Source organism: Schistocerca americana, chromosome 2 (assembly GCF_021461395.2).
Source record: "Schistocerca americana isolate TAMUIC-IGC-003095 chromosome 2, iqSchAmer2.1, whole genome shotgun sequence".
Classification (NCBI taxonomy): domain Eukaryota; kingdom Metazoa; phylum Arthropoda; class Insecta; order Orthoptera; family Acrididae; genus Schistocerca; species Schistocerca americana.
The window spans coordinates 580090888-580117294 of NC_060120.1; the positions used below are offsets into that span (position 1 = coordinate 580090888).

A 26407-nucleotide genomic window follows, 5' to 3' on the forward strand; every position below is an offset into this window, starting at 1 on the left:
ATTTGTGCACCGCCGCCGTCAGTGTCAGCCAGTTTGCCGTGGCATACGGAGCTCCATCGCAGTCTTTAACACTGGTAGCATGCCGCGACAGCGTGGACGTGAACCGTATGTGCAGTTGACGGACTTTGAGCGAGGGCGTATAGTGGGCATGCGGGAGGCCGGGTGGACGTACCGCCGAATTGCTCAACACGTGGGGCGTGAGGTCTCCACAGTACGTCGATGTTGTCGCCAGTGGTCGGCGGAAGGTGCACGTGCCCGTCGACCTGGGACCGGACCGCAGCGACGCACGGATGCACGCCAAGACCGTAGGATCCTACGCAGTGCCGTAGGGGACCGCACCGCCACTTCCCAGCAAATTAGGGACACTGTTGCTCCTGGGGTATCGGCGAGGACCATTCGCAACCGTCTCCATGAAGCTGGGCTACGGTCCCGCACACCGTTAGGCCGTCTTCCGCTCACGCCCCAACATCGTGCAGCCCGCCTCCAGTGGTGTCGCGACAGGCGTGAATGGAGGGACGAATGGAGACGTGTCGTCTTCAGCGATGAGAGTCGCTTCTGCCTTGGTGCCAATGATGGTCGTATGCGTGTTTGGCGCCGTGCACGTGAGCGCCACAATCAGGACTGCATACGACCGAGGCACACAGGGCCAACACCCGGCATCATGGTGTGGGGAGCGATCTCCTACACTGGCCGTACACCACTGGTGATCGTCGAGGGGACACTGAATAGTGCACGGTACATCCAAACCGTCATCGAACCCATCGTTCTACCATTCCTAGACCGGCAAAGGGAACTTGCTGTTCCAACAGGACAATGCACGTCCGCATGTATCCCGTGCCACCCAAGGTGCTCTAGAAGGTGTAAGTCAACTACCCTGGCCAGCAAGATCTCCGGATCTGTCCCCCATTGAGCATGTTTGGGACTGGATGAAGCGTCGTCTCACGCGGTCTGCACGTCCAGCACGAACGCTGGTCCAACTGAGGCGCCAGGTGGAAATGGCATGGCAAGCCGTTCCACAGGACTACATCCAGCATCTCTACGATCGTCTCCATGGGAGAATAGCAGCCTGCATTGCTGCGAAAGGTGGATATACACTGTACTAGTGCCGACATTGTGCATGCTCTGTTGCCTGTGTCTATGTGCCTGTGGTTCTGTCAGTGTGATCATGTGATGTATCTGACCCCAGGAATGTGTCAATAAAGTTTCCCCTTCCTGGGACAATGAATTCACGGTGTTCTTATTTCAATTTCCAGGAGTGTAGAGGGTCTATACAAGAGCGATGTACTTGAGGACAATATTATGGAAATGGAAGAGGATGTAGATGAAGATGAAATGGGAGATACGATACTGCGTGATGAGTTTGACACAGCACTGAAAGACCTGAGTCGAAACAAAGCCCAGGAAGTAGACAACATTCCATTAGAACTACTGACGGCCTTGGGAGAGCCAGTCCTGACAAAACTCTACCATCTGGTGAGCAAGATGTACGAGACAGGCGAAATACCCTCAGACTTCAAGAAGAATGTAATAATCCCAATCCCAAAGAAAGCAAGTGTTGATAGATGTGAAAATTACCGAACTATCTGTTTAATAAGTCACAGCTGCAAAATACTAACACGAATTACTTACAGACGAATGGAAAAACTGGTAGAAGCCGACCTCGGGGAAGATCAGTTTGGATTCCGTAGAAATGTTGGAACACGTGAGGCAATACTGGCCTTACGACTTATCTTAGAAAATAGATTAAGGAAAGGCAAACCTACGTTTCTAGCATTTGTAGACTTAGAGAAAGCACTTGACAATGTTGACTGGAATACTCTCTTTCAAATTCTGAAGGTGGCATGGGTAAAATACAGGGAGCGAAAGGCTATTTACAATTTGTACAGAAACCAGATGGCAGTTATAAGAGTCGAGGGGCATGAAAGGGAAGCAATGGTTGGGAAGGGAGTGAGACAGGGTTGTAGCCTTTCCCCGATGTTATTCAATCTGTATATTGAGCAAGCAGTAAAGGAAACAAAAGAAAAATTTGGAGTAGGTACTAAAATCCATGGAGAAGAAATAAAAACTTTGAGGTTCGCCGATGACATTGTAATTCTGTCAGAGACAGCAAGGACTTGGGAGAGCAGTTGAATGGAATGGATAATGTCTTGAAAGGAGGATATAAGATGAACATCAACAAAAGCAAAACAAGGATAATGGAATGTAGTCAAATTAAGTCGGGTGATGCTGAGGGAATTAGATTAGGAAATGAGACAATTAAACTAGTAAAGGAGTTTTGCTATTTGGGGAGCAAAATAACTGATGATGGTCGAAGTAGAGAGGATATAAAATGTAGACTGGCAATGGCAAGGAAAGCGTTTCTGAAGAAGAGAAATTTGTTAACATCGAGTATAGATTTAAGTGTCAGGAAGTCGTTTCTGAAAGTATTTGTATGGAGTGTAGCCATGTATGGAAGTGAAACATGGACGATAAATAGTTTGGACAAGAAGAGAATAGAAGCTTTCGAAATGTGGTGCTACAGAAGAATGTTGAAGATTAAGTGGGTAGATCACGTAACTAATGAGGAGGTATTGAATAGGATTGGGGAGAAGAGAAGTTTGTGGCACAACTTGACTAGAAGAAGGGATTGGTTGGTAGGACATGTCCTGAGGCATCAAGGGATCACAAATTTAGCATTGTAGGGCTGCGTGGAGGGTAAAAATCGTAGAGGGAGACCAAGAGATGTATACACTAAGTAGATTCATAAGTATGTAGGTTACAGTAGCTACTGGGAGATGAAGGAGCTTGCACAGGATAGACTGGCATGGAGAGCTGCATCAAACCAGTCTCAGGACTGAAGACCACAACGACAACAGTGACTACGGAAGTGACATAACATCTTTAGACGTTATCATCAGTTCAAAAGTATTAGCTGTCTATATAAAGATATGAGACTGGGAAAATCAAGTGTGTCGGAATTGAACATTGAACATTTGAGATACTACTTTGCGGTTAGCCCTCAGAAATCTCTTAGGAAAGCAATTCTAGTGATGTCTCTGAATTGGGATATCAAGAAACGCTTCTAACTGTACCCAAATGGCTCTGAGCGCTATGGTACTTAACATATGAAGTCATCAGTCCCCTAGAACGTAGAACTACTTGAACCTAACTAGCCTAAGGACATCACACAAATCCATGCCCGAGGCAGGATTCGAACCTGCGACCGTAGCGGTCGCGCGGCTCCAGACTGAAGCGCCTAGAACCACTCCGCCACAGCGGTCGTCCTAACTCTGCCCGCATACTACACAATATTCCAAAGTAGTCGAAAGTCAGTAGACCGCTGTTTGGGATCCAAGTCCACACGAGGGAAATAAGTCGACTACAAGTTCATTAGAGACGGAGCAAATGTTTTGCTTGGGGAAGGATGGAGAAGGAAATCGGCCGCGTCCTTTCAAAGGAACCATCCCGGCATTCCCCTTAATCTGGATGGCTGAAGGAGGATATGAACCGCTCGTCCTCCAGCATACGAGTGCAGTGTCTAACCACTGGGACACCACCTCGGCTCCAAGCAAGATGCTGATGCATCAATAAGACTGTTATGATTGTCTCATATTCAGAGATGACTAGTCGGTTCACCTAGACGGAGGAGTAAATACACTGCCTGACAAAAAGGTGAGCGTTCACAAGGGGAGGAGGACACGAAATGGAGACGGTATGTGGTGTTATTTCAGTTTTTTGCAAAACCGAGTCAAATTTACAAAGAATTTGGCAGTATGGGCCTACTTATCAGCATGAACTTCCGCCACCTCTGGCCTGGATGCATGCATTGATTCGGATGGAAAGGGTGTCATAAAGCCGTTATATCTCCATTGAGACAAGCTAGCCTACTACCGCTGCAACTGGTCCTTGACATCCTGGATACTGTCATTGCGGCGAATTGACGTCCGAGCTGGTCCCTCAGGAGTTCTGTCTCGGAGACAGTTCGTAGAGACATGTACCACGTGTGGAAGAGCATTCTCCTGTTGAAATATGGCACCACGATGCCCACACATGAGAGGTAACGCATGCGGATGCAGGATGTCCGTGCCGTGCCGTTGTGCAGTCAGCGATCCCTCAGTCTCTACCAACCGTGGCCTGAGGACATATTAAATGGCTCCCCACACCATGACACCAGGAGTAACACCGTAGTCCCTCTGAAAAACATTTTTTGCTAGGCAGCGTATGTCGCGATTGATGGGATGTTAAAGGAGCATGAAACAACCGAGATGGAGTTATTATTTCATAGGCTTGCAAGTGCTTGTAACACTACAATCAATATTGTAAATAATTTGTACTGATTAATTCTGGGTGATGTAAAATGTATATTCTTTATTATGAAATGTCTTTGATCTACTGTAAAGAAGCTGAGTGGTGTGAAATGTTTATTCTTTGCGAGTTAAGTTCTTTCTATTAACTGGAGGGCAGTAGCATGTAATTATGTACATTTTGTGGTGACTTCCTAATATGTTTAAATGATGAGATTTTTAAAATATGTTTGTTTGTAACTATGTAATAGCTGGTTCATACCTAGGGACTTTGCATTATATTTACATCTACATCTGCATCCATACTCCGCAAGCCACCTGACGGTGTGTGGCGGAGGGTACTTTGAGTACTTCTATGGATCTTCCCATCTATTCCAGTCTCGTATTGTTCGTGGAAAGAAAGATCGTCGATATGCCTCTGTGTGTTCTCTAATCTCTCTGATTTTATCCTCATAGTCTCTTTGCGAGATATAGGTAGGAGGGAGCAATATACTGCTAGACTCCTCGGTGAAGGCATGTTCTCGAAACTTCAACAAAATCCCGTACCGAGCTACTGAGCGTCTCTCCTGCAGAGTCTTCCGCTGGAGTTTATCTGTCATCTCCGTAACGCTTTCGCGATTACTAAATGATCCTGTAACGAAGCGCGCTGTTCTCCGTTGGATATTCTCTCTCTCTTCTATCAACTCTATCTGGTACAGACCCACACCGGTGAGCAGTATTCAAGCAGTGGGCGTATCTCAGTCTGGCATCTGCTTTACCGACGATTAATTTTATATGGTCATTCCAAATGGCTCTGAGCACTATGTGACTTAATATCTATGGTCATCAGTCCCCTAGAACTTAGAACTACTTAAACCTAACTAACCTAAGGACGTCACACAACACCCAGTCATCACGAGGCAGAGAAAATCGCTGACCCCGCCAGGAATCGAACCCGGGAACCCGGGCGCGGGAAGCGAGAACGCTACCGCACATGTGGTCGTTCCATTTTAAATCACTCCTAATGCCAACTCCCAGATAATTTATGGAATTAACTGGTTCCAGTTGCTGGCCTGATATATTGTAGCTAAATCATAAAGGTTCTTTCTTTCTATGTATTCACAGCACATTACACTTGTCTACATCGAGATTCAATTGCCATTCCCTGCACCATGCGTCAATTCGTTGCAGATCCTCCTGCATTTCAGTACAATTTTCCATTGTTACAACCTCTCGATATACCACGGCATCATCCGCAAAAAGCCTCAGTGGACTTCCGATGTTATCCACAAGGTCCTTTATGTATATTGTGAATAGCAACGGTCCTACGACATTCCCCTGCGGCACACCTGAAAACACGCTTACTTCGGAAGGCTTCTCCCCATTGAGAATGACATGCTGCGTTCTGTTTTATCTAGGAACTTTTCAATCCAATCACACATTTGGTCTGATAGTCCATATGCTCTTACTTTGTTTATTAAACGACTGTGGGGAACTGTATCAAACGCCTTGCGGAAGTCAGGAAACACGACATCTACCGGGAATCCGTGTCTATGGCCCTCTGAATCTCGTGGACGAATAGCGCGAGCTGGGTTTCATACGATCGTCTTTTTCGAAACCCATGCTGATTCCTACAGAGTCGATTTCTAGTCTCCAGAAAAGTCATTATAGTCGAACATAATACGTGTTCCAAAATTCTACAACTGATCGACGTTAGAGATATAGGTCTATAGTTCTGCACATCTGTTCGACTTCCGTTCTTGAAAACGGGGATGACCTGTGCCCCCTTCCAATCCTTTGGAACGCTACGCTCTTCTAGAGACCTACGGTACACCGCTGCAAGAAGGGGGGGGGGGGGGGGGGGCAAGTTCCTTCGCGTACTCTATGTACAATCGAAATGGTATCCCATCAGGTCTAGCGGCCTTTCCTCTTTTGAGCGATTTTAATTGTTTTTCTATCCCTCTGTCATCTATTTCGATATCTACCATTTTGTCATTTTTGCGACAATCTAGAGAAGGAACTACAGTGCAGTCTTCCTCTGTTGAACAGCTTTGGAAAAAGACATTTAGTATTTCGGCCTTTAGTCTGTCATCCTCTGTTTCAGTACCATTTTGGTCACAGAGTGTCTGGACATTTTGTTTTGATCCACCTACCGCTTTGACATATAACCAAAACCCAGAGTAAATCCCCTTTGCAACGGAAGTGAGTTGGCGTGAGCGAAAAGGTGGTATTGGCGCTCAGCCTGAGCGGCAAACGAGAGAGCACAGTAGTCAGTCGGCAGCCAGTAACCGATGAATGAACAGCGCAGGTGCCGACCGAGGCTTACAGTACTGCAATTTAGATGGAATGGCCCCGGATGCAAATTTTGGCTGAAAATAGTGCTCTAGCTTTGGGGAAGGCTCTAAAAATGATATTAACGACGCCAAGAAGAAGTAAATAGAGCTTATTAACGCCAACGGAGAGACTACGTAACCGCCACATGCTCGCCACCACGATTGCGCAGCCACTTCATCACACATACGAAAGGTCAGAACTGTATAACTGTGTGAACCAGTAAATTTGTGTTTGGTTTTGTGAAATTATAATTTTAATATTGAAAAACTGTTTTTGAACAATGAGTATGTCATGTGCACTTATCCAAGTAGGATCCTCTTCTCGTACGTGAAGAAATCCGAGTGTCCTTTGTAAAAATAACTAGTTAAATTCTTGATTTATCCAAGAGTGCCTGAAATTCAATGAGGAATTAATAATATGTTATCGATTAAATTAACTGTTGCATAGACAAAGAAAGGCACTTAATGAGAGACTTATTAGGAAGTTTTTAGAGATTCATATTGCTTTAAATGTGTGTGTCAAAGCTTTGTGCTAGTACACTTAATGTGCTTGGTAAAAATTATTTGTTTCATATGCAGATAAAAAGTTAAGTTTTATCTCTGACAAAGATTATCTCTGCATATCACGTGTAACTCTGGCCACGCCCACTTTCTACGATATATGTCACTCTTAGACGTCCGACCCGTCAGTCGGCAAAACTCACCGGAGGAGAAACACCCCTCTGAAGATGTCCAGCGCAGCTCTCGACGAAACGTTAGGAGCTGAAGAGTTTCATGGACCACGACCTTACATCCCGGAAGGTTTGCCAGAAGAAAATGTGTTTTACTGGCTTCAGTTACAATTCACCACGTGCGCTCCGTTCACAGAACAACTCCTGCAGTCGTCTCAGCGCTCATCTATCGTTTGAGGCCTCTTCATACTGACTGTATGCAATCATTAAACACAATACTCGCTTAGAAAACTGGAAGATTACGAGCAGTGCCACGACTGTGAGTGGGAAACATACTCTTGCGCTCTTTTAAAGCTTTACACAATGGGTGAAAAACTTTATTGATCCTTGAGGGCCACTCCGCATTTCAATTGGCTGTTACCTGCTCACACACGGTATGATTCTGTAAAGTACTGTTTCCTTCCATCACTGACAGAAATTTCTTTCTCATTGGTGCTGGAGAACACCTAGCATCTCGGGAAAGACGGTCTAGTGGGCCTTGACTGCAGCTCATTTACAAAGATTAAGGGACGACGGAGGGCAGGAGAGAAGGTGCGGATGAGTCAGATTTTAAATTGTTTGATAATGTTGCTGCACTGTGCACAATTGGTTAACTAATTCCATTACCCGTTTTCCTCATTCTTTTTTTGTTTTCAAACGATTGTTCGTTAAAAATGCCATTTCAGCAGCATGGTACACCGCACCATAATAACCTGTGCACATTTGCATAGAAAGCACTTAGCACTGTTTCCTTGATACAGTAGTTTATAAGCGTTTGAAGACATTTTTATCTTCAGGAGTTTAACATGTTTTCCCATCTTTGCATCTGACGATACTTTAATGACCTCTTTCTAAAGATTTAACACCGGGGGGGGGGGGGGGGGGGGGGAGAGGAGGGGGGTTACAACGCTGTCTCTTGTCTTTGTTACACCTGAAGGAAATGCATCAGTCCAAAATAAATAAATAATGGCATGAAATAACGAGAAAAATCCACAACTCGTGGAATTTATAAGCACCACCAGACAAGAAGTTAGCCCCCTCAAGAGACAACACTCTAGGACTACTGTATGTAACTCCGACTCCAGCCGTGACAATGGCCTCATTTAGGCGGGGATGAGAGATCACAAGTCTCTTCAGGTGTGCCATATCCGGCTGTAGCTATTTATTGTTGATTAGATGAAGCTGCAGTAATGCTGATAGCTAAGTTTCAGCCCCTGTTCCAATTAGTCCTAAACACTTTCTATTTAACTGAAATCGGGTGATGTAACAGGCCAGTCGAGATGCGATAGGGTGCCTGAGTCTTTATCTATCCAGAAGCATATCCGCAGAGCCTAGTGAAGCATTGCTACCTTTGGATAACGGGGTCTAGGGGGTGATTACCGGGCTGGACGTGGATTTTCTCCGCCCAGGAACTGGGTGTTTCTATTGTCTTAGTCATTTCGTCATCATTCGGGGAAGTGGAGAGACTGGATAGTGCAAAGATTCGGAATTTAAACGGGCGCTGGTAACTATGAAGTTGAGCGCCCCACATCATCATCATTATCTCACCAGAGCCGGGAGAAACCACAGCACACTCGTTAATGAAGATGTCAAAGATAGGCCAACACTTGGTCACCGAGAAATATAACAGGTGGTTATAATCAAACAGACAGTGTACTGAGTGCTGCAGTGCGGGTTTCAAACATTGAGGGATGGTGAAACGTCGTAAGTATGTTCTTTCATCGGTGCGTTCACGGAGTATGCTGATCTGCAGTATAGCGTACGACGGCATATCGCTCTTCAGCAGGGTATACTGAAAAAATAATAGTTCCACTTTCTGTCACCATGCGAAAATATGGCGCTGTTAGCAGTCAGAATATGAAATGCTTCCTGTTTTGACGTTGGTATGGTGTGGTGATTTCTTTTGTGAGTTGACTGTTGGTGTAAAGTGTCAAGAATGTTGAAGTTTTCCGTACGAGACACAACGGCTATTAAGAAGAAAGACAGTGCACTGTTAGTAAAGTTGTTTTATCAGAACGACAGCACTAACAGTGCTGCATTGCGAGAATATCACCGACAGAAACAGCTGCGAAGAGACCCCATGTCGATAAATAGGTTGAAGAATATGATCGCGAAGTTTTGACAAATGGGTGGATTAGGTGGTACAGTGGGGAAAGCGAGTAGGCCCATTCCCATGGCAGTTGTTGATAAGGTTGCTGCTGCTATAGCCGACCGTGCAGCATCCGTCTTATATTGCACAGCCAGTACTCGAGGTATGTCACGGGAATTGCCTCATCTCTGGTCGACATTTCAAAAGATTTTGCGGTGCATTTTACAATGTAACCGCTACAAGTTTCAGAATGTACACCAAATGGAGCCACAAGTTGGGCACAAAGCCCTGACCTTTGCCCTTCCTTTTTGACATTGTTGAAAATGGGTGACATGTGACAAGAAAATATTCCTTGTGTGGACCAGGCACATTTTACTCTCCACGGTCCGTTGAATTCACAGGACTGTCGCCTATGGGGTTCTACTCCACCACATGTTGTGGATGAACATCCACTGCACTGAACTTGGGTAAATGTGAAGTGTGGTTTCACAAGCTTCCTCACTCTGAGATGCCAACCCACGTGCCTGTTAAATGTAGAGTCGTATCTGCAATTTATAAGGACCTCCTTGTGCAACACATTCCAACTTTGCTTCACAACACTATTTTATGGAAGATGGGGTGACACCACATGTGACTTACGTGGTGAAGGATTTGCTTTGAGAAATCTTTGGCAACGACTGCATCATTTATAGGCAATTTCAAGATGTGTGGCCTTCCAGATCCCCCAATCAAAATCCTTGTGACATCTGGTTGCGTGAATATCTCAAAGACCTTGTCTTTCAGTCACCGATAACGTTTAGATCTACAGGGTGGTTATAATTAAACAGTGTTCCGAATGCTGCAATCCTGGCTCCAAAAACCGCGGGATGCTGAAACGTCGTTATGTTCATTAATAGGAGCGCTCGCGGAGTATGCTGATCTGAAGCATAGCTTATGATGGCATATCACTCTGATTACGCCGGATGTTCTGCGAGCAACTGTAGACCATGCCGTGTTATGGATGCAGCATGTTGCTGAATCGGGAGACCATCCCGAACACATGCTGTACCTTGTAACCATATCCTAATAAACGTGTCACACCCACGGTGGTTATATGTCTGATCTTTACCCACACCATGTCCTGACTGCTTACAACGCCATATTTTCACCTGCTGGTAGAAAGTGAAACTATTATTTTTTTCTGCATACTTTGCTAGAGCACTGATTTATGAACGTAATGTTTCAGCGTCCTGCGATGTTTATAGCCTGTAGTACAGCAGTCGGAACACCATCAGTTTAGTTATACCCACCCATTACATCCTGGTTCATGTTCACAGTAACATAAATGAGTAATAACAGATCATGGTACAAAAAAAGTACAGAACAACCTGTGGCATGACGAGAACCCTGGACACACTGTGGATAAAACATCTATTGAGAATTCGGTGTACTCGGCACCTTACATCATCAAAAAAGTCCCAAAAGCGAGACTTTCCGGACCACACTAAACACCACGTCCAGTCAGTTACTGTCCAGTTTCTGAGTTGTTTGGCTCACTAAGGACACGTAGATTCTCTGCCACTATGAGAAACGTTCGTTTGCAAGGAACCCAACTCAAAAGTCTAAAAAGTCTACTGCATGCAGTTCCCTGTGCATTGTTCGGTCTCAAACTCGTTGAGATTGACCTACATTCACTGACAGCAGCAGTACTTGTTGGGTTGTAAAACTGCATTCACTGACAGCGGCAATCCTTGTTGGGTTGGAAACCGATTGTTATCGACAAGGCGTGTCAGTTGGCTCCGGTCTCTGTTGATACGGATCTTTTTACGACCAGCGTTCTTGCGCAATGTAACATGACTGTGAGTTGTGCACCACTCCTTGTACGTACGCTGTACAATCCCAGTCCATTCACCATTAAAGCCGTCAACTTCATTCGTTGGTAAGTCTAAACACGATAGCTCCTTTCCGAAATTCTGTCGCATTTTCATGCCGGCCACTCTTGTCCCACTGATTTCATGCAACCGACTATGACGGTCGCGGTACTAGTGGTACCAGTTCTACACTATCTACAACGCTGCAAAGCGACCAGCATCCTCTTTAAGGAAGTAACTAATATTTTGTTCCGTGAGCTGCTTTGGACATGTTTTTACACTCTTCGACAGAAGAAAGGGCGTACCACAAAGAAATTATCCGAATGGGATGGAAATCTGTAGAAGTGATGTACATGTACAGACAAACAAATGATAGCATTTTTTTAAAATTGGATGATTTATTCAAGAGAAAGAGCTTCATAAGCTGCGCTAGATAGTAACGTGTTGGTCCACATCTGGCCCTTATCCAGGCAGCTATTCGGCTTGGCACTGATTGATCGAGTTGCTGGGTGTCCTCTGGAGGGATATCGAGCCAAATTCTGTCTAACTGGAGTGTTAGATCGACAAAATCCCGAGCTGGTCGGAGGGCCCTGCCCATAACGCTCCAAACATGGGGAGAGATCTGGGACCTGGTTGGCCAAGGCAAGGTTTGGCAAGCACGAAGACAAGCGGTAGAAAGCCTCATCGCGTGCGGACGCGCATTATCTTGCTAATATGTAAGCATAAGATGACTTGACATGAGGGCAATAAAGCGGGGCGTAGAATATTGTCGACACGTCATTGTGTAAGGGAGCCCCAAAATACAACCAAACGGGTACTGCTGTGAAAAAAAAAAGAAAAAAGAAGTTGGCAGCCACATCATCATTCCTGGTGGTGTCCGCCCCGATAACTGAGTGGTCAGCGTGATGGATTGCCGCCCTACGGCTCGGGTTCGATTCCCGGCTGGGTCGGAGATTCTCTCCACTCAGGGACTGGTTGTTGTGTTGTCTTCATCATCATTTCATCCACATCAGGCGCGCAGGTCGCCCAATGTGGTGTCGAATGTAAGAAGACCTGCACCAAGGCGGCCGGACCTGCCCCACAAGGGGCCTCTTGGCCAATGACGCCAAACGCTCATTTCCAGTTTTCCATTCCTGGTGGTTGGGCCATATGATAGCTGACAGTCAAGCTGGCATCCCACCTCTGTGTGTGGCGTCTCCAGACAGTCTTTGGCCTGGAATCTCATTACATTGACTGAAGGAGAATTGTCTTCAGTAATGAATTCTACTTCGGACTGAGCCTCGATGACCAGTGAAGACATGTCTGGAGATGCCCCGGAAAACTGTGGGATTCCAACCATAGCGTCGCCCGTCACACGGCCCGACAACCAGGTCTAGGGCGCCATTTCTTTTCAGATCACGACCTCTTTGGTTGTCATCTGCGGCACCCTTACAGCACAGCGATACGTCGACGATATTCTACGCCGTTTTGTTGGCCTTCCTGGCAATTAATCTGAGGCTTACATTTCAGCAAGATAATGACCATCCGCACCCGGTGAGAGTTTCTACCGCTTGTCTTCGTGCTTGCTGTACCTTACCTTGGCCAGTAAGATCCCAGGATCTCTCACCATATGAAAACGTTTGGAGCATTATGGGCTGGGCCCTCCTCGGGCATTGACTATCTAATGCGCCGATTGTACACTATTTGGCACAATATCTCTCAGGAGGACATCCGACAACTCTGTCGATTAGTGCAACGTCGAATTACTGCTTGGATAAGGGCCACAGGTGGACCAGCCCGTTTCTGGCTTGCTCAATTTGTGAAGCTCGTTCTTTTCAATAAGTCATCCAAATTTTCGGATATTATAGTCATTTGTTTGTCTGCATATGTACATCACATCTATCGATTTCCGCCCCATTTGGATAATTCTTTCGTAAAACGTCTTTTGTTATTTTATTTTATTTTTCTAGAGTATATACTACCGATAATCATAGTATTTTACGATTTTGTGATGACTCCTTAATATTTGCGAGCAAAATTATGAAACATTGGGTTGTTCGGTTCAGAGTATCGTGTTAGTTAATTGATCCATTGTTAACAAGTGTATAGTCTGTTCAAAATTACCTCAGGATTGCCAGTTCGGGTGTAGCGCTTGGAGGCCACGTCCGGTACAGAAGAGTCACGTAATTTAACGTTTCATTCGACTCACTCAAACAAACAACTATTCGCTGTACAGATATGAAACTGGCACCAGTGTGTTCTGGAAGAACTGCACAATGCTTCCATTTTAGTTTTATTTGCGGCAGTAGATTATTAAGACGGTACACGAAAATTCATTTTCCATCGCGTTACCGAATTTTCCAGATGCAGGAAATTTTTTGTTACTGAAGTTGGGCGAACACTCGAATTAAATCTAAAGAATACACCAAATTTTTGGCCGAGCGGTTCTAGGCGCTTCAGTCCGGAACCGCGTTGCTGCTACGGTCGCAGGTTCGAATCCTGCCTCGGGCTTGGATGTGTGTGATGTCCTTGGATTAGTTAGGTTTAAGTAGTTCTAAGTCTAGGGGACTGATGACCTAAGATGTCAAGTCCCATTGTGCTTAGAGCCATTTGGACCTTTTTTGAACACCATATTTTATCTACTCCAAACCTGAACTCTTTCAGAGATTGTTAAATGTGACGCACTACGGTCCGCTCGCGCGTCAGGTGCTAAGCAGTCACCTATATGGTATTGTTACGAGAAACGGATCGTTATGATTATAACTAACCTGTCATTAATTTTTCTGAACCATCTACTTACTACTAACAAAACAAACTGTAAAATTTACAGGTGTTTATCGCGGTGAGGAAACGTGTCTTAAATACGCCAAACAGTATCTGGAGGAAGAACAGAAACGATACAAAAATCATTGCTTCAATACTGAAGCAATTATATCGTAGACAGTAACATTTATTTTGTGTGACATTGACTGAATTCTGGAGACGAACTTCACTTGGACTTAGCTGCTGATAAGACCTTCTAATTAAAATGTCAAAAGTTACGACAACATAATTTGTTATGTAGGTACTTGCCATTATAAATTGTGCACTTAAAACATGCAGCTGAATCCGGCTATACTCCATTTCTGTAGCGATACCAGAAAAAATGTGCTGACATCACCGTCTTCGCTATGACAGATGCTTCAAGTGTCACTAGAACTGTCCCTGTTGTTATTTAATGAAATGAAGAAAAAAAAACTATGCAACTGCCCAGAAAAAAACCCTGTTGCTTAAGGATGATCGGCACCTTGCCGACTGTCGGATTTTTCTTTCTGCGATAATAACCATAAATATGATGAGGAATCGCATCCACAGCAAATGGATCTACACTGACCAGCCAGAACATTATGACCACCGATCTCCTCGATATAAATCCATCCAGGCGATAGCAGCGTCATCTGACGAGGAATGACTGCTACTCAGACACACGCACGGTGCACGTAGTGTCATTGAGCGTGATGTCCATGTGTGGAATGGGGAAGGTGTGCGATCTATCTGAGTTTCAAAAAATGGCTCTGAGCACTATGGGACTTAACATCTGAGGTCATCTGTCCCCTAGACTTAGAACTAATTAAACCTAACTAACCTAAGGATATCACACACAATCATGACCAAAGCAGGATTCGAACGGCCACAGCGGCCGGCCTATCTGAGTTTGGCCGAAGGCAGATTGTGATGGCCTGGAGGCTCAGCACGAGTATTTCGGTAACTGAACGACTTGTCGGCTGTTCGAGGAGTGCTGTGGTGATCTTCTTCAACACGGGGCGAAACCAAGGCGAAACCACGTCCAGACGTCGTGGGGTTAGGCGGCCTCCCCTCATTACAGATGTCGGACGTCGTAGGCTGGGCGGACTGGTAAAACAGGACAGACGGCGAACTATGACGGAACTAACAGCAGACTTTAATGGTGGGCAGAGTACAAGTGTTTCAGAACACACAGCGCACCGAACGCTTCTAAGGATGCGCATATACAACTGTTAACACCACTTTTTTTTTCTTTTTTTACATCGGCAACTACGACTGAAATGGGCAACTGACCATCGGCATTCGACGTTGGTGCGATGGTTGAGCGTTGCATGGTCTGATGATTCCCAATACCTTTTTCATCCTGCCAATGGGAGGGCGCGAATCCGTCGTCTTTCACGGGAACACCACCTTCACACCTGGACTGCGGGACAGAGACAAGCTAGCGGCGCCTCCATTCTATTCTGGGAAACATTCGATGGGTCCAGTGGAGCTCGCGCAAGGCACCATGACGACCAAGGAGTATCGACCACTGGTTGTAGACCACGTACAACCCTTCAAGACAATCATCTTTCCCTACGGCAGTACCATTTTTCAACAAGATAATGCGCCATGTCACAAGGCCAGGAGTGTGATGGAGTGGTTCTAGGAACACAGTGGCGAGTTCAAATTGATATACTGACTCACTAACTCACAATATCTTAACCCGATTGAACACATCTGGGATGTGATTGTGCGTTGGGGTCAGAGCTCATCGCCCTCCTACCAGGAATTTACATTTGGTGACTTCTGTGTGCAGATGTGGTGCAAACTTTCTCCAGCGACCTTCCAAGGCCTCATTGCTTCCATGCCACGACACGCCGCAGCTGTTATTGTGTCAAAGGTGGACCCACCGCTATTAGGTAGATGGTCAAAATGATCTGGCTGATCAGTGTTTATTGGCAATCCTCTTATCCACATGAAGTTTTTTTCCCCAGAAGACTCAACCCTCGAAGTGTTTCCATTTTCTTTTTATTTCTCAAACTTTTCTTTGTTGATCTTCACGGTATTGTTTTGGTTTATGTTCAGAACAACAGCAGAGCTATCGATTACCTTGCCAACGGAGAGAAACGGGCCGTCATTAAGTTTTTCAGTCTTAAAGTAGACACGTAACTCGCAAATTATTTCTCTCGACTGCCCTCGTACGGCAAATCCCTGATCAAGTAAGCGGCACAGAACTTTTGCACTCATAACTTCCGACTAACATCTTTTTGACATTGTTCAGCACCATACGACACATAACAGTAACAACAAATATGACAACAAATCCTGCAGCACCAAAAACGACAACGAAAATCACGGGGTGCAACAATCACAGAGGACAGCAAGCTGTCTGAAACTCAGACAAGCATGAAGTGTTGTGGTGATTGCTGCGGCTACGGATGAGTGGCATTGGCGGAATGCAGTTCAAGTTTTCCGTGTGAGCTCTCCCACTACTGCTTCGGTCGTAGCTATCAATCTCACAGTAATTTTGAACAGACTATAGTTAATTTGTCTCTCTGATGCACAGGGTGTTTCACAATTCCTGTTACACACCTCTAGAGGTTGTGGAGGGGATTAAGTGGATCCAGTTTTACACACGAATCAATGTCCGAAAACGGTTCGTTTCCATGATACAAGGAAAATAAGATGTACATATTTCACTCCTGTTCACTGTCATATTACAACAGCTGGTCTGTATAACGACCACAGAATTTGGTGCACGCAGTATATCTGAGCAGTGAGTTCGCATAAACTCTGTCCAACATGCGTGGTGTATGATTAAACACATATGCCGCAGTCATGATCTATTCAACAAGACTCTTCATTGGCCCCAGAAAAAAAAGTCCAAAGGGGTTAAATCTGAGGATTTTGGTGGCCAAGCATGTCCAAATGTGTGTGAAATCTTATGGGACTTAAATGCTAAGGTCATCAGTCCCTAAGCTTACACACTACGTAACCTAAATTATCCTAAGGAGAAACACACACGCCCATGCCCGAGGGAGGACTCGAACCTCCGCCGGGACCAGCCGCACAGTCCATGACTGCATCGACCTAGACCGCTCGGCTAATCCCGCGCGGCGGCCAAGCATGTCGTCCACCTCGACATCTCCTTCTGTCCCCCTAGAACACGTTCAGGTGTTTGGGGGGGGGGGGGGGGAGGGGAGGGGGGGGCGCCAACTGCAAAATATACCACCGTGCCACCATTCAAGCCGAACGTCCAATGGCACGTCTCCAAAACTCCGCCAGCGCTTGTTGCAGGAATATACGGTACCTGGCACCCGTTAGGTGGGGAGGAAGTTTATACGGCCCAATCACATGAACATCGCAGGTACCTCCCCAAATATTGATGCCGTAGGTGTGCGGAAATCATCGTGTACACGTGGCTTTGGGGTTTTCTTGATACCAAATGTGTTTATTTCAAGCGATCAAAACACCTTCCCTGTCGAAATGCGCTTCGTCAGTGAACAAAATTCGTCTTTAAAACTGAGGAAAATGTGTACAACGGTGTAAAAGCCAAGTACAGAAATTGACACGTGGCACAAAATTCGCCGGGAGCATGGCCTGTACGTTCTGAGGGTGATATGGGTGGAGTTGCTGTTCATGCAGAACACGCCAGACAGACGAATGAGACAGATGCAAGTCAGGTGCAGTGGCTCGAGTTCTCGTCGATGGGTTCTCTTCAACTTGATCAAGCACTTCCTCTCCCAATGCACCAGTGCACCGCCTTTTTGGAGCACCGCAGTTTACTCTATTGCTTGTGAATTCAACACTTTCTCGCAGCTGTTGTTCTACCCTGGCAAACATAGGATGAGACTGGGTCACACGATTTGGAAAGTACTCGTAGTACAGACGTTGAGCTTCTCTTCCGTTAACGCGACCTGCACCGTAAATGAACAACATATCGGTGTGCTCTGTGAATGTACACTCAGGCATCCTGTTACCGCAGTACTAGTCACCGTAATGTCAACTGACGTAACACCAGGAAGCATGAAAACAAGGTAGATGGAAACAGAGGACGTGACATTGCATCATCATACCATTCGTGAATGTGGATAGCCTACCATAACAGGCGAAATGCGTAAGAAACATCTAGCGCGCGATTGAGTAGCTCTTGTTTTCCTTGTAACATGGAAAAAGATCATTTCTGGACATGGGTTCCTACGTAAAACTTGATCTATGAAGTCACCTATACAACCTCTGGAAGTATGAAACTCACTGTTTATCTAAGAAATGAGTGCAGTAGATTACACGAAGCGAAGGCAGCACTTGTTGGTAAGTGGAACGTGGCACATGGTTCACAGGGCAGCTCTGGTACGTGGGTGGCACTTGCCTGGACTTCCGGAAGCCCGTGTGGCTGGGTCTGGCAATGGAGCGGCCACCAATCGGCGGGTTGGAGCACACATTCTGCCTAACCCCAATGCCGCCGCAAGAGCGACCACGCTTTGTTGCCAGGTTAGTGACTGTGTATAAAAACGCAAACCATAAAGACACTATGTGTTTCCCTTGCTGACTGGTTTTTCAGATTAGAACTTGACTGGTCAAAGACGACCTTATGGTCAAAAGATTTAAACTGCGAAGTCTTCTTGTGGTGATACCTAAGGAGAGGTCCGAGAAAGCCTTCTAACAAAGTTTGAAGAATAAACTTTAAACGATGACTCTTAGGAAATATAAAGGACAGTTAAATGAAAACTCAACACCCGCCACAACGGGACCATGGAATGGTCCCATTCAAAAATTATTGCCAACAGCTTTAAGCCATTTATTGCACAGGGAGACGAGACTATGAGTTTCTGTTTCCCAGAAACCAATCGCCCGCTGACGGATCCATAACCGCACCCATTCATGCACATCCTCGTCCGACAAAAACCGACGTTCACACATATCTGCCTTTGGGTCACCATCTATACGAAAATCACACGGTGAAGTATCCGCGCTGTACGGAGGATGTTGTAGTGTTTCTCATCAAAATCGTTGAAGCGCAGCCTTCGTCCAGTTGGTAGTGTGGGGTCAGGAATTATCGTGCAACAGGATGATTCGGTCTGACAGTATTGCTGGGCGTTCTGGCTTTATGTTGCGTCACAGTTTCCGCAAAATGTCTTCATAATGCAGCGCCTTTTTTGTGGTTCCAAGCTCGAGGAGCTCCACGAGCAGAGGGCCCCTGAAGTTGAAGAAGAAAACCATCATGACCTTACGGGAATTTGTGTGAACAGCTTTGGATTTCTTTGGCGGGGGAGATGTGGAATGTTTCTACTGCTGACTTTGCCGATTGTCCTCGGGCTGTTGGAATGCTGTCAGATGGAATCATCCTGTTGCACGATAACGTCCGCACTCACAATGCCAATGGGGCGAAGGCTACACATCAGCGATTTGTTTGGGAAACACTGCAACATCCTCTGTATAGTTCAGATCTCTTGCTGTGTGCTTTTCACATCCTTAGCAACCTGAAGAAAGATATGAGTGGGCGTCGGTTTCAGTCGGTTGAAGAAGTGCTAGAGTTGGTGCGGTTGTGGGTCCTCCAACGGCCGACTGCCTTCGAAGAAACATGAATTCATCGTCTCGCCTGCCAGTGAGAGAAATGTCTTATCGCATTTCGTGATTACTTTTTAATGGAACCAATCCATGGTCCCGTCGTGGCGGCAGTTCAGTTTTCATTTGTCTGACCCTGATATTACAACCCCGTTCATATCGCTCCCACAGATATCGCGAAGACAAAATTAGGTTAACTATAGCACGTACAGAGGCATTTATACAATCATTCTATCCGCGCTGCATACGTGAATGGAATGGGAAAAAGCCCTAATAACTGGTCCAATGGTACGTACCGCTGCCATGCATTTCACAGCGGCTCACAGAATACAGATGTAGATGTAAATGCTCAGGAATTTATAGAATAACAAACCGTCATCACGATTAATTACATTATCTACTTCTTGTTTTCGGCAGCTTCCTTAATAATTGGCTTCCAGAAACGCAACATTTTGATTTTAATGTAATCCATGGACTGACCACTAGTGGTTGTAGCAACTCGCTCGCCTACCCATCTCCCTACAGTAATCAGAAGCTGTTGTAAACAATTTATGATACCTGCAGACGCTCTGTGGACCGAAACTGGTTGTAGAATAAAGAAATTTTTATCAGCAGCCCTTGGTGGTGAATAGTGACTTTTTTCAAATATTCGCGAGATGTGTGACACCATGTTCTTAAAACATAAAGGGTTTTCAAATGACACACGGTCACTAGTGTAAAGTAACGGTAACGATTTTAGTAACTAAAAATGTAGTTATACACAGTACACATACTCAAAAATAGTCGCCGAAACTGTTGGCACGTTTATCCCATTGCGACACTAGCCAGTCGATTCCATCCTTGAAGAAGCTAGTGGGTGGCTGTCGGATCCAGGCCTGGACCCAGTCACACACTTCGTCGTCCGTTGCGAATCGATGCCCGCTAATAGCTTGTTTTAGAGGTCAAAACACATGAAAATCACAAGGTGAAAGGTCAGGACTGTACGGTGAATGTTCCAGCGTTCGCCACCAAAACTGCTGCAATGTTGTCTTCACCGGATTGGCCGTGTGTGGGCAGGCATTATCATGCAGGAGGATAACGCCCTTAGACAACATGCCTTGGCGTTTCGACTTGATGGGTCGTCTGAGGTTCTATAAAGTGGTTTGATAACGCCGGGCAATGATGGTGGTTCCCCGTTCCAGGAGCTCGAGAAACAGTGGGCCTTTGTGATCAAAAAAGGACATCATGACCTTACCAGAACGGGTGTTCACGGCCTCTGCTTTCTTTGGAGGTGGTGAAGTCGCATGTTTCCACTGCTTACACTGACGCTTGCTTTCCGGTTCAAAATGGTGACACAATGTTTCGTCACCTCACCTGTGACAGTACGCGGCAGAAAGCCGTATTTCTCCTGATGATAACGCTACAGATGACTCAAAGACAGCATCATTCAAGTATTGCGCTGTTCGGCTGTCAGTTGGTGGGGAACCCACTGCGCACAGATTTTTCAAAAGTTCAAGTGTTGATGCATTATGGTGTGGGCGGTGCCCACGCTAATACCTAGTAACCGATAGATCTCGTCCACGGTGATCCTGCGGTTGTGCAAGACTAAAGCATTCACTTCCGCAACCAGTTCCGGTGCGATGACACGATGAGCCTATCGAGAACGAGCATCGTCTTCCAGTGACTCGCGCCCCTCAAGGAATCGTTTGCGCCATTCCACAACACTAGAACGACTCAGACTGTACTCACCGTACACAGCCTTCATCCGTCGATACATTTCACGGCTTCCAACTCCCTCCGCAGCCAAAACCCGAATCACTCCTCGTTGTTCCTGTTTACTCGCCTGCAAGTTCGGTAGTGGACGATAACTTGTGTGACCACCTTCTCTTCGGCGTTTCGGCGTGAAAGCACACTGGCACTACGCAACATCAAACGGTGCGCACGCATCGGTCTCTCTACCAATAGATGGTGCCACCACACCCGCAGTTATGTGGTGCCACCTTATGGGCAAGGCAAAGGTGGACGCACTGACCAGGTTTCATTTGAATGAACCTCATACTTTAGAAGAGGTTCAGGAAAATCGCCTATGTAACAGACTGCATAGCTGTAGAGAACTGGATGGGCGTTATGAATACCAGTTTGGTTTTAGGAAGTGTAAGACCATAGGTGGTGCGATTAATTGTGCCATGACTGTTACTGACAACATACAAATAAAATATGTGGTTGGGGTCATAACAGATATAGCCAGAGAATCGATAATATATGGTGGCCTGCTCTGCTCGCTCGGCTTAGGGAAACAATTGTTCCTAGATGTTTTTACTGTAGTTTCATAGACTACTATCAAGGTAGGGTAGTGCAATGAGAAAGAAAAACAGACAAAATAGTAGGGAGAATTATAGAACTGTGCCCAGAGAGCCCACTGTGTGGCCCCAATTTTTGAATATCATAATCGAACTGCTGTTAAGGACACTACAAGAGAGTTTATTCACAGACAGTTTCACAGCATAGGTTGATGATATTATGGTGATTGTATACCACGATTCGAGAGAAAAGCCGTAGAATAGAATCTCTGACGCAATCCATTTGATTCAAACTTGGTGTTCATAGCGAAAACATGTAGTATCTGCAAATAAGACTTCATGCGTTCTACTAGAAGATAAGGTAAATGAGATATTCCATTTTAAAGCTCGACGTTGTGTCCATTCGAAGAAAGAAAACATGCAAATATTTGGGTGTCTTTCTTGACAAAAATAGAATTTCTTAACTCATATTACGGATTTCATTCAGTGAACAATAAAACTTATGCAGAAGGTTGTGACATTATTTATAAACGAATATAGGTTATCAGCAGTATGCGCGTTTACAGTACCTCGCTCTACTATTTTGACAGAAATGATGAAACTGGCTGCATGTGTATGGGACTGGAAACTACGAAGTGAATATGTCGCCGTCCAACTGCGTCACGTCCAGAGAAGAATACTGCTTAGGGTGACAGGCGCTTTTAGTAACAAATGGAAACCCATGTCGAAATCGTCAACCATCAGGACAACAGAGCATCGCTTTCATAGGGCATGGGGCCTTTCTATGCAGCAGCTAATTCCATCTTTTCCACTGGCGATCGTGGCGAATAGATGCGATCACTAAATAACAAACAACATTGCGAGACGTTTTGCCTACCGCCTGTCAGAGTGCAAATTCACATTTTCTGCCAAAGGGGTTGCCTAGCACCAGGCGCCGGCGTCTACAAACTTTATGCTCAGTAGCGTTATTGGATGACGTTTTCGAACACGGGGTCCTGTCCCCGATTTGTTCCTCCAGTCACCCTCCACAACACTTCGATGTCTGTCGCAACATTCCTGGAACATCCTGTATAGTTATAGGGATTAGTTATACAGGGTGGCACAAAGAAAAGTGGCCCTGACGAGTGGAAACGACTGGACGTGAAAATATGCATATAACCACACCCCATGACCAACAGTTACTTCCAACTGGATGGAACAACTACCCATACAGCCGGACGAACCTTGGAGCACATTTACACAACCTTCACGCCTGACGGAGTTCTTGGCGGAGATCAGTCTGGTCGCAGCCCTAGCAGGCCACCCAGGTTATCTGATTTGTCAGTGTGCGATTACTTTGTATGGGGAGCACCCAAGTCTAAGGTGTATCGCAACAACCCTCATAGTCTTCAGGAAAATTAAATGAGTGTATGGCATCGTTTGCCAGGAGGCCCCATCCGGGGAAATTTGGCTGCCAAGCGCAAAGCTTATTTCAGTCGAAGCCACATGGGGTGACTTGTGCGCCGGTGATGAGGATGAAATGATGAGGACAACACAATACCCAGTCCCGCTTGCATCGGAGGCGAGCACGTTACCACCCAGCTAAGCAGGCAGATAGTCTTCAAGAGGTGCAGCAGAGCATTTCGGATGAGACTGCACGAATTCCGGCAATCTAAGCCTTCAGCAGCTTGTTGACCAAGGTCCAAGAGTGCCAAGAGATGTATGGTAATCACTTTCAGCTTCTGATATAGTGAGGTTAGTATTGTACTTCCTTGCTCTGCTCTGTTTCTTTGCGCCCTGGAACACTTTTCTCCAGGCCACTTTTGTTTGAGTCACCTGTACTTAGTTTTTCTTTAATAGCTGAACATAGATTCTGACTGCCGGATGACCAGTTGCCCCAGCGATACCAAGTCACAGTTCCAATACAAAATGGCACATGTACTCAAAGTAACATAATACTGACTTTTAGTTTTAAGTGGTTATTCGATTTGCACTGGGGGACGAGACTGTAGGAATTGTTTAACAGTAATAAATGAATAAATATCCGGTGTACTTCAACTGCAATTTAAATTTGGATGCTGCCACTGCTCTCCCAGGCAATTTAAGTCTCCCACTATGCACGAATGCACTTGAAAATTCACAAGAAGTTGGGCATGTTGTACTTTTCCTGTTTGTATACCTCAGTCGATAGAACATTTGCGTAAGAAAGACAAAGGTTCCAGGCTCGAGGCTCGGTTTGGCAAACTATATTAATCTGCCAGGAAGTTTTGTACTTTCATGTTCGTCCCTGCACTGAAAGCCGATAGAGCTTAGCTGTTAAGACACATCTTGACTAGAGGAGATTGCTGTACACTCCTTGGGTTAATATTAAGAGAGGTGTTGGTAAAGACGGAGAGAGAGCCTTCTGTAGAAAAGCGATGTCGATGTCTGTATCTCACAGGTGTTCAGATTATATTCATGGCTGAATTGTTCTACTTACGTCATCTGTGGTTGAGACATTAGTCGGAATGTTGGGTGGCGATATAATTCAAATCAGGGCATATTTGGGCCATATTGTAGTTCTTGTGAGTTGACTGAGCCAGTTAAATGTGGTATTAACGTAGTATAGTCGACACTGTTGTTCTCCTCCGGGACATATCTATCAACTGCTTTACAAGGATCAGTGGCTGATTTTTTATTCGACTTTTCTTACTTTGGTTTGACTTGTTTTGTTTTACTTCAGACAGATGAATTTATGTTGGGGTCACAGTGACGCATTGGAACGAGGTTGAACTTGTAGTGTTACGTTTTGAGAGATATGTATGAATTCTGGCAAATTGTCTAGTGACTTTATTTGATGTGAATTTGGTTCCGTTTAGCTATCGTTTGCTGTTATGGGGTACCTGATTACTCAAGTGATAGTGTTTCGTCCCCGTTTGGTTATACTAATTATGTGCGCTGCCTTAATAGTCCTAAGTCTTTATACTTTTCACTCCTGCCGTACACATGTTGAAAATCTGTTGAAGAGGTCCTTGATAATATGATGGGTGACAAGTGCTTTTGGATAGGAGGGAGATTTAATTCCCGTATGTTGTTAACTAAGTTTTTTGATTGAATATAATGTGAACATACAACCTCGTAAGCTGGTTTCCTCATAGTATCTGGGAAAAGATCGTTCTTAGTCCCATCAAGTAGTATTTGAAAGCTCCCCATAAACGATGGAGCAAGCTTACACAGATCTATCCGTACCAAACTCTCGCCTTAGAAAACAGTTAAGTGAGTGTTGACAGCTCACTGTTTGTGCTTAACTTGTAAAATATTTCCGTATCCCGCTAAAGATAGTTGCAGTTGTCTATCCGGCATCTTAAGAGGCACGTTTTGCGCTCTGTTTCCAAACTCAGTGCGGCGGGTGTGACCGCAACATTTATTATTTCACTCATGAAAGTCACGAATTCTGTTTCACGCATTAATCGTATACGAAACACAGAACTGGTAACGTTTGTCCGCATCCAGAACTCACGTAACCCCAAAGATTCATGCGACACTAATTTTCTCACGTTCCGCAATGTGTCGCTACCTATTGCATCTAGTTTCAACGCTCTGCGTCGTCAATAGGTGAAGTTAGCCTTTGTTTCCCTGAGGTCCGCAGTGGAAGAACAATAAAGTGATGTTGAATTTATTCATTTAGTCACATCCAATCTCTCTTGAAACAGTTCTATTTTATTTTCAACAGATTATTAAAGAAATATTAGTCCATTGCAGCACTAATATGTTACTTTCCACTATTTTGTAGTATAAGTTTTATATGTGTCATACACGGCACTTAGAATTTGTATCTCATTAAATAATTTGTTCAGTTGCAAATATTCAGCACTAACTTGCTATCAGTGTTAGCACACTTCGCTATTACTGAACGATGGTAAAGGAAGCAGCTATAATAATAAAATATTTATTATAATGACGACAGTAATAATAAAAAATAATTATTTGATTTAATTCAAAACAAGTAAAACTTTTACCTATTGCCAGAAGATGAGATACGTCATGAACTGGAGAAGCCATTCGACTTTGATATGAATCTGTCATAATTTGATGAAATGTCAAGCTTGTATTTCTTTATGTACGAGGAAAAAGGTGACACAATACTAGGAAGCTACGAATGTTTAAATAATGGAGACAAAGTTGTGATGATATTAGAAAAACATTATCTGCAGATTATATTGTGACTATCTTTTGCAGGTCGTGTTATTTACATCGACAGATAATTTGGATCCACTGAGCTGTTGGACTGTCTTCATTCTGAGCGAAGTTAGGAGGCAACTGGAAACATGCAGCCAAGCAGAATTCCAATTGAGAATAAGCTCCAGCCTGACAATGAAATGAGAAAGACAGACCATGATGTTACCGACTAGTCCATTTGAGGAGATGAACAGATTTCTGTTGTCAAAGAGGAATAGCCGCTACTTCGTCTGCAGAAGGCAAAATATCTGTGGGACAATGCAAGTAGTGATCAAAAAAAGAAAGCATATCAGCATTAAAAGACCACAAATAATTGACAGTTGCAATGAAAATATGGAATGTGTTAATTCATTTGACTGCATCATTGTAGCATACAC

At 44.9% G+C, this 26407-nt stretch overlaps 1 protein-coding gene across 1 annotated transcript in view; it reads left to right on the forward strand.

Annotated features, from left to right (window-relative positions):
• The window catches only part of LOC124594201 (galactose mutarotase-like), a 122133-nt gene that overhangs the window by 65688 nt on the left and 30038 nt on the right, over positions 1–26407 (forward strand). Inside the window, exon 5 of the mRNA XM_047132560.1 lies at positions 18330–18480. Coding sequence (XP_046988516.1) covers positions 18330–18480 — 151 coding nt within the window. The remainder of the gene's footprint in view (positions 1–18329; positions 18481–26407) is intronic.